General features: G+C 38.6%; 1 protein-coding gene across 3 annotated transcripts; it reads right to left on the reverse strand.

Annotated features, from left to right (window-relative positions):
- Nucleotides 1-1,893: 1,893 nt before the first annotated feature.
- Nucleotides 1,894-9,364, reverse strand: slc2a11b (solute carrier family 2 member 11b). Of its 3 annotated transcripts, none has more exons than XM_084946313.1 (12): nt 9,314-9,364; nt 7,742-7,840; nt 7,255-7,415; nt 7,050-7,174; nt 6,778-6,907; nt 6,528-6,676; nt 6,048-6,235; nt 5,825-5,935; nt 3,368-3,469; nt 2,448-2,523; nt 2,223-2,350; nt 1,894-2,088 (listed from the first exon to the last, which is right to left on the reverse strand). In XM_084946313.1, the coding sequence occupies exons 1-12, from the start codon at nt 9,350-9,352 to the stop codon at nt 1,894-1,896; spliced, it is 1,503 nt and encodes a 500-aa protein (XP_084802439.1). In that variant the 5' UTR covers nt 9,353-9,364. The 3 variants fall into 3 exon arrangements, with proteins under 3 accessions (XP_084802439.1, XP_084802438.1, XP_084802437.1); XM_084946312.1 differs by lacking the exon at nt 9,314-9,364 and adding an exon at nt 7,970-8,041; XM_084946311.1 differs by lacking the exon at nt 9,314-9,364 and adding an exon at nt 7,969-8,041 and having other exon boundaries at nt 7,742-7,854.

The following is a 9,364-nucleotide window of genomic DNA, read 5'->3' on the forward strand; positions in this document are numbered from 1 at the left end:
AGCACTAACATGAGTACTCAGTGACATAACTGTGGTTAAAAAGCAAGCCATTGCCATTTCCCTGTACATCTGACAACATTTGAATTTAATTATCCTTCTCCTCAATGATACAGAATTATACCACTTTAAGCAGTGTCATTGGTTTATGTGGTTGGTACCATTACTAAGCAACCATGTAACTTGCTGTAACTAACAACCATGTAACTAACTAATCAATGACGGCGTCTCTTCTTATACATATTTCTTTTTTTTATATATTCAATATATTTTCTCTCTGAGTAATACTATAAACAAATATTAATACTTCTAATACTTTTTCACTCTTTTTCACTCTAATACTTTTTTTATTCATGTGATGCATGACAAACTGTAGAGTGAACTCTTTGTTCTCCTGATCAAATGTCATGCTGAAAGATTGGAAACTGAAATATAAAGCAGCTGAAATTCCAAGAAAAGTTCACAAATGATGAAACTTTTTTATTTAAACTGGTCTTTATTGAAAATTCTCAGAGGAGCACCTTTTATTTTTTATTTTAATCTTTATTTAACCAGGTTATTCCCATTGAAATTAAAGGTCTCTTTTACAAGGGAGACCTGGCCTTAAAAGTTACACAAACCAGCCTTTATTATACCAACATATTATATTCAAACATTACTTCTTCAGTATTAGTTGGGCTAAAGAGACACAATCACTACTGCCTAGAAGATCTAAAAAGGAACTATAGTTTACAGCACAATTCATTATTAAGCAACATACACCCACCAGAAACTTTTAGGTACACTTTGATTCCACTGGGCAGGACCACCTTTAGCAGATGGATACACTGTGGTCATGAAAGGAAGGAAATGGTCAGCAACAGCTGTCAGGTAGGCTGTGGGGTTTAAACAATGTGTGCCAAGAAAATATCCCCACATCGCCAACAGCCTTAATATAACCCTTAAAATTCTAATCCTACCGTCTGAATATTGCCACAGAAACTCAGACTCTTCAGACCAGAGAACATCTTTCCATTCTTCTGTTGTCCAATTTTGGTGAGCCATATGAATTTGTGGCATCAGGTACCCGTTGTCAGCTGACAGTAGTGGTACCTGGTGTGGTTTTCTGGGTGTAATGGTTCAACATGTCATCCTTTTCTGTGCCTTGTTGTAACGACTGGTTATTTAAGTTACTGTTTCCTTCCTATCGGCTCAAAGCAGTCTGCCCCTTCTCTTTTGACCTCTGGCATCAGAAGTTTTTTCAGACCATTCTCTGTGAAGAGATGGTTGTTTGAGACAATCCCAGTAGATCAGCAGTTTGTAAAATATTCTGACCAGCTTGTCTAGCACCAATTTTTTGCCACTTTCAAAGTCACTTAAATGTTCATTCTGATGCTCAGATTGAACTTCAGCAGGTCATCTTGATCATGTCTGCATGTTTAAATGAGTTGCTGTTACATGATTGGCTGATTAGAGGTAGTGGGTGTACCTAACAAAGTGGCTGGTGAGAATGTTAACCTGAGACCCTGCATCATCATATTTGCGTATTTCATGTTGCTGTTCTGCACCTTATTCTTCATTCTGCTGAGCTGTGTTTTATACGTTGTTAAGCCGTGTTGACTTTATTGTATTGTGCTGTAAAATGACCTGATTATCCCAATATTAGGACTTGATATATAAAAAAAAGTATGTAACAGCTTTGTAATAAAGTAACAACTCCCTGCTCAAAAAGAAAACTTAGTTTATGTCCAACTAATCAAAAATGACAAGGCAAAATTACAAATTGCATCCCAAACATGAACCTGGGTCTCAGGAGGTTATCTCATGTGTTCGCTATAAATATTTCAGATTTGTGTGATAAATATTGTGTGACATAAAGAATCACTGATTAAATAACCCTGTTTAACGAGGCACATTTCATATTGAAGTTGACAACAGTATTGTCCCTGCTCCGTCCGAACAGCCGATCTGCCTCTTTTTGGAAGACTGGAACTCGTTCTGGATTTCCAGAAAAGTTTTGTTCTTGGTTTCAGGGACAACAAGGAAGATATATATTATCACCAAGCAGCAGATAACCAAGAACACCAGGAAACAGTACTGCTTCAGTCCGAGCTGTAAAAAATAAAACAAGTGAGTGGAACATATCCAAGTACAACATCGAGGTTTAAATGTTCATTTTAAATGCAAGAAATGGTGATAAAATATTCCAAAATGATCATAGATGCTCAACCATTTTAAACACCTACCACAATGAAGGGGAAGACCAGGCCAATGAAGAAGAAACTGGACCAGTTCACTGACCCTGCAAGCATGTACGCTGCAGGGCGCGAGTTTTGCGTGAACAGCTCAGTTGTTAAGATGTTAGTCACGCCACCTTCATGGGGGAAGACACAGAAGAAATCCCTGTTACAGCTGATGTGCAGACGCAGCTGATGATGCACATGCTTCGGTGAAAGAAAGAACATTTTTACCTGGTCCTAAGCCAAAACTTAAGATGAAAGCAAAAACACAGACCATGCTGAGGTATGGAACAACTGGGCTCGCCTCCTGAGAACAAGGAAGTTGTGCAAAAGAAACGTTACAACACACGTTCAGGTCTGTTGGACCTGTTTTCAGTATTTACCAAAAGAAAAAATACGTAATTTTTATTGTTTCTTCAGACTTTTTGCCTTTGGCTCATTTTCTGCAAAGAATGCATACAATAAAACTTCATAGAGCAACCCTGCACATTTATATTAAGCATGTGTGTTCAGGTGTGTTTTTAGTGTGTATGCATTTGTGCTCTTGCTTTTCCTGCACAAGGTTCCAACATTGTCATATTTTAACACCTACACCTGTCTGCTCCCACATTCCTGCACATTTTAACCTCTGGGTTGTGGGAACCACAATGTAGTTTTTCACGCTCCATCCCAGGCTGCATATCGAGGGTGGGGCACAACAAATACAAATAGCTTGACCTGTGTGGCTGCTTATTGATCATGAACTCATTCTCTGCTTAGCACTTTTAGATGAGTCAGTTTTGGAAGATGATGCAGAGAAACAGTTGAGTTTTGTCTTTATCAGATGTGATGGTGCAGACAGGAAGGAACGATGGGACAGACTCAAACTCTGCAGTGACAACTCTAGCCTTTAGCACACAGGTCACTCGCTGAACCAGTCTGACAGTAAGCATGAGGCTGACCTTTAGTCATCTCCAAAATAAGCTTACCAGCGGCCAACACAGGGAGAAATATGGATGCCAAAAATGGTTAAATTGCATAGTTTTCTTGTCCAAGGACTGAAACACCTCCATATGTGATGCAACCAGGGTAACGAAAGCATGAACACCACACAGGGCTTAAACCCTTAAATATCTCTTTTTAAAAAGATTTCTTGGCTTGACAATAATTACCTGAAAAGTTAGGGTCAGCGTGAATAAAACGCAGCAGATAGCCATCAGTGTGTATCCTCCCATGATGAGTACTTTCCTTCCCAGACAGTCAATGAGCATACCCTGTGAGACACACAGCATGTCACAAGACCAGAAAGACTCCAGGCAAACATCTCTTTTGAGGATTACTCTGATCCATTTCATGTTCTATTTCCAGCCATCTTACACAAACGTCTTGAAATTCTTTTCTATTTTTCTTCCTGATGGTTTATTTTTTATAATCTGACCGCCTCTGACAGTTCATTGCTTGGAAGCAATATTTGAAAGGTCTCATCTTGTGATTTTAAGATTGCTGTAAGTGTCATAGAGCATCATTATTTCTCTGTTTGCTGAAACAAAAATAAAAACTTGAAACTAAAGTTCAAGTATTTTCCAGTTAAGATAGATTATAAATACAAGTATGCACAACTAAAGCCATTTCACACATAAACTCTGGACAGTGTCAGGAGCTGGACTTGGTCACATGAGACACATGACACCCGGGAGAAGATAGTTCACTTCATATGTGCTGTCTCACCTGGCAAAACTCAGCTTGCTTCAGGAGATCCTGCCTCCTCGGTAGAGTAAGCCGAAGTTATTGCACTGCAAAGCTGAGGTCTATTGTGACTTATTTTTTAACAAATGATAGTCCTGAGTGGGCTTGCATGAAATCTTATAGCCTAAAACTCCTTTATATTCATAATCTGACTCAGTAAAAATAATTGTAAAAGTATATTAATATTCGAACCATTACACACATTGTTTTGGGTTTACCAGTTGGATTCTTTGTCACATATTAGTCCAGTAATGGGTAAGCAGTCCTTCACCCCAGGAAAAGCAAATGTTACTTTTAAAGGCTTTGGGCTAAAAAAGTGTAAGATCTGTATCTTCTAACCTCTGACGTCATCATGCATTATGAATAAGTGAGGCATAAATTTAGTCTAAAAAGAAAACTTGTCTGTAAACAAGAAGAAGTTTTAGAAGAGTAAATTTCACTTCACAGACCACCACAAGCACCCCAAGCAATAGCAATGACAAAGAAATTCCTAGAAAAAAATGTCACATTAGATTTTTATGATATTTGTATATCCTGAGTTAAACTGGAAGCAGAGATCTCATAAAAAGGACTATAAATCAGCTTATGCTTTGAGTCATACTTATAAGGTGAATACACTCAGATTAACGCACAATAACTGTGTAGAGCAGGGATGATGCATACAGCTCACTTTGATCTTAAATGGGTCAGAGCAGTAAAACTACACAATAAATGTGTAAAATTACAGAAAAAGCTCTGGTGGTTCATGTCATGTAATTAAAACATATCTGGTTTTCATTTTTGTGAACTCACTGTAAAAAAAAATACAACAAAGCGGGCATTTCTATAGTAGGTAGTGAAAAAACAGGAACTTTCCTGTTATTTAATTGTTTATCTATTGGGCCAATTCTGGCCCCCGGGCCTTATGTTTGGCACCCTCAGTGTAAAGGGACTGGAATTTTTTTTGAATTCAGAGTTAGGTAAAAAATGATCCCAAAATACATTCATCTACACTTAAATCTATTGAGTTTATTGGGTTTTTAGAACATATCTGAATAACTGAAACACCTCCATATGTGATGCAACCAGGGTAACGAAAGCATGAACACCACACAGGGCTTAAACCCTTAAATATCTCTTTTTAAAAAGATTTCTTGGCTTGACAATAATTACCTGAAAAGTTAGGGTCAGCGTGAATAAAACGCAGCAGATAACATATCTGTGTAAATATAAAAAAAACTAGTGAAGGTCTACAATAAAGAGATGTCTTTATGAATGGAAATACAGAATACGAGGCGCAAACCACTGGTTACACTCAAGAACAAGAAGAAGATTCGACATGTACAGTACTGAAATAGATTCTTTGGGTAGATGAAACACAGAAGCCCAACTGATTGGAAAAGAAAAGCATGGCGAAGGAGAAATCTGCTCGTGATCTGAAGCATGAAAGACTATCTGTCAGACATGGTGGAGGCCTAATGCATAGGCATGCATGGCTGAACAGCATTATAATGTTTACTGATTATGTGACTGCTGATAGAAGTAGCACGATGACATCAGAAGTTTGCACAGCTATAATTTCTGTTAAAATGGATAATGATCCAAAGCATACTGCAAAGAGTTTGTCTGAGGCAAATAAATGGGATATCCTTCAATGACCAAGCCAGTCACCTGATTTCAATCCACCAGAGCATAATTTTTTAGTTCTTAAATAAAAAACTGAATGCAGGAAGACCCACAAACTAGCAGCGACTGAAGATAGATGCAGTAAAAGCCAGGGGAACATCTCAAGGGAGGAGATCTGGTGATGTCTGTGGGTTCTAAACTTCAAGCAGTTGCAGTGGATTTTCATCCAAATACTAAAAACAATACTTGAAAATACATGACGAGAAACTCATACTTACACATGTTAAAGCGGTGATGCATTCACAGGCACCAGTGCCGACAGTGGCGTATGGTATCTTATCACTGGGAATACCAGACTGTTTGAACACGTAACCTGCGTAGAAGTAAATCTAAAGGGAGTGTAGAAAACAAATAAAGAAGCAAACACAAAACCATAACTTTCAGTTCTTTGGAAACTCCTTTTTCATCTTTGTGTAAACTTTTTAAAGTGGTCGTACGTACAGCATTGATGCCGTTCAGCTGTTGTGCAGCGTTGAGCACCATGATGGTGAGAACCTGCCAGCGTAAAGAGCGATCAGCAAAGAGCTCCCAGGGTTTCTTGGCCTGTAAACCTGATAAGTTATTCCTCTCCTTCTCAATATCCTCTTGTTCACCGTCACAATCAGCTATACCGTGCAGCTGCTTCAGGGCTGCAGACACATAAGACACACAGGACTTCAAGTTATTGCGCTTCCTTCATATCTGACTAATCTGCGGTGGCTGTTTGGGGGGGTGGGGGTGTCCTGTCAGAAGGCTTCCACCGTCAGAAATTCATCACATGCTTGAAATGAAAAGATAAATGTCTCTGCCTCTGGTTATTTCTGCCAAAGGGTAGTCTTTATACATTTTTTTATTTACGCTGTCACATGCACTAAGTCGTCTTTCCTGGAAGAACACAATTCCCAGCGATCTGAAATGGAAGGAACGGTGCAGCTGTTTTACCTTTCTTACAACCCTCTTCATCCCCTTTGTCGATGAGCAGATAGCGTGGGCTCTCAGGGAACCAGGGCAGGATCAGGAGCTGCAGAAAAGCTGGGATACAGGTGGTGGAGAGCAGGATGGGCCAGTACTCCTCTTTCCCCAGGAGCTCTCTGTATAATTGTACAAGGACTTCAGCTTGATATTTTCTTTGAAGGGATGTAGCATTGGAACTGTGTGAAAAGTCATTCTTCTTAATGTGTTTATTAATCACCTGAGGCCAATCACTTGTCCGGTAAAGATCCCCCCAGTAATGAAAATTGAGGTTCCCATTCCCATAGCACCACGCAGTGAAGTCGGAGCTATTTCTCCCAAATATAGAGGTTGAACACAAATGGCAATGCCTATAAAAAATATTTAAAAGACATTTCAGAAGGTTTTCATGCAGCATCATTATTAGCCATTATTAACTGGACATCTAATTCATGTATCTGTGTTTCTCCAAGATTTAGAAACGAAACATTTAAGTGTTCCTGATGTACTCACCTGCATTTAATCCAGAGATGAAACGTCCGATGATGAGTAATTCAAATAACCCTGTAGGATAACTCAGACCCATCAGCAAAGCAGCCAGGAGTGCAAATGTGTTATTGGTCAGCAGTGTCCCTTTTCTGGAAAGAAAAAATGAATCTCATTATTTATAAAAGAGAAGACAATTTTTCATTAAAAATTAAAAAAAACATGTCCATACCTTCCGACCCTCACAGACAACGTTCCACCAATCATTGCCCCTATAAGTCCTCCTAAAGTGAATATGGACACGATAGTGGACCAGAGGAGGGTGAGACCGTCATCTGATATTTGAGTTTGGTAACGCTTGCTCCAGGTTTGGTTGATGAAATCTTGCACATACTGGAGAGAAAAGAAGAAAATTGAACACAAACACTGTTTTTTATCAACACGAGTGCAAAGCAATGTCTAAATACTGCCACTACTCTTATTATCAGTCTACTTTTTTGTCACTGATTAACATCACTGTACTTGGCGATCATTAGACCGCCTGTGCTTGTTAGAACAAATTATGTGTTATGTGTTTGTGTGTGCGTGTTCTCTAATATCAGAATAACAAACACAGTGACTGTAGTCCACGTGTTACTAAGTTTGCCCTCAGACCGTGTTTTGATCATTTAGATCGATAGTTATGGAAAAAGTCCAGTGAGAGACAGCAGAATTATTACCGCTGTGGGTGCATTGATGACAGATATATTATATCCATACTGAAAGGTCCCCCCAATGCCAGCAGCACACACAGCCAGCAGAAGTGATTTGTTTGGAAGCTGCAAACAGAAAAACAGACCCACAAACAAAAGTGTTTCAGTATCATCTTGGACAGAAAGCTGCGTCCCACCATGCTGCCAAACGTACTTTTGTTTTTCAAAACCCTTAATCCATTACAATCCACTTACCTTTGGCCGCCTTCTATCTTTGGTTGCTTTAGCTAGAAGAGGCTGATATTCATTCTTGTATTCTTTTGGCATTTTTGATATTTTGCTTAAAGTCCTGGATTGTTTGAGGGAGAGCAGAATATCAGAGTATCCTTCTCGCAGGAGCTTGCATCCAACAGGAAACTTAAAGCGGATGGGGGGGATGAGTTTATGCCGGGGATAATACAATTGATCTGTTGTCAGAAAGTGCCCTTAGGGTGTGGTGAATTGGCTAAATGATTCCATGTTTATTCAAAGTTCATGGCGCACTAACTGAATCCAAACACAGAATGCGGTGTAGTTTAATTACTTTCACATAAAAGAAGAAAAGTATTTCAGGATCCACACATAGGGGAGTTACATAGCATTATGATTTTGGTCTACTGAAAACATGTTTCACAAAGAGTAGCACAATGTGCACCTATTTTAATATATTTTGGTTTCTTTTCTTTTTTCTGTTTTTAAAGACTTGCATAGCTCACAGGTTTGATGCCATAGAAGTGTGATGCATGCCTACAGGCAGTATGCAGTACCACATTCACATTTTAAAAGGCTGAGAAAAAAAAATCCATGGTTATGCCATAACATATGTCCTAGGCTATACGCTCAGCAGTAAAGATGCTATGTGCGGACTCCCCCTATAGTTCAAGTATAGAAAAGCAGTTGGTGAAGTTTTTTGAATAACTGCAGCCGCTGGATGGATTAACTGTGGAGAGCAATCTGGGCCGGCCATGGTGCAAAGTTTTTGTGGCTGCTGTCTTTTCCATCATAAGGACTCCAGTCTCCGTCAGAGGAGGGATGCAATTCATTAGCAGTTTAATAAAGCTGATAATAAATATTCATAATTTAAGACATTCTGTATACAATAATCCGAACTGCAGTTATAATACATATCAATACCAAGTACTTTAAACGGATTATTGTCAATCTGGCAACCCAAAACCACGCGCTTTTAGAATTTAAATATTTATTTAGGATGTATTTTAGGATTTAAAATATAAATGACATTTATTTAGGATTAAAATTATTAAACTACGGATTACAGCTCGCATCCTCCACAGACACTAGCTACGTTTTATTTCATGTGAATTTAACGTTTTTCTTCATGACTTTGGCTCGTGACTGGCTCTCTTTAGTCATTTGAGGAATGACGTCTGAACCCAGGAATTATTTAAAAAAAAAAACCAAAACGAACAAAAACATGAAAAACAAAAAGAAACAAAAAACCCTGCAAATATTCTAAAAAATAATTTCTTTTCTTTCTTTCTTTTTTCTTTTCTTTTTTTCTAACAGCCCTCATTGGTTCCAAACCCATGTATGACTCACCTCTTTCTTTGATTCCGCACGTCCCTCATCCGCGTTCATTTTGAAAGCTGC

The sequence above is a fragment of the Perissodus microlepis genome, chromosome 12 (assembly GCF_051167445.1).
Source record: "Perissodus microlepis isolate ML-2025 ecotype Zambia chromosome 12, ASM5116744v1, whole genome shotgun sequence".
Classification (NCBI taxonomy): Eukaryota; Metazoa; Chordata; class Actinopteri; order Cichliformes; family Cichlidae; genus Perissodus; species Perissodus microlepis.

Coding starts and splice junctions, on each gene's coding strand:
- slc2a11b (XM_084946311.1), bottom strand. CDS start 8,041: ATGCCAAAAGAATACAAGAATGAATATCAGCCTCTTCTAGCTAAAGCA. Junction 7,855..7,968: donor AGATAGAAGGCGGCCAAAGG/TAAGTGGATTGT, acceptor TTGTGGGTCTGT/TTTTCTGTTTGCAGCTTCCA. Junction 3,470..5,824: donor GCATCACCGCTTTAACATGT/GTAAGTATGAGT, acceptor TGTGTCTCACAG/GGTATGCTCATTGACTGTCT.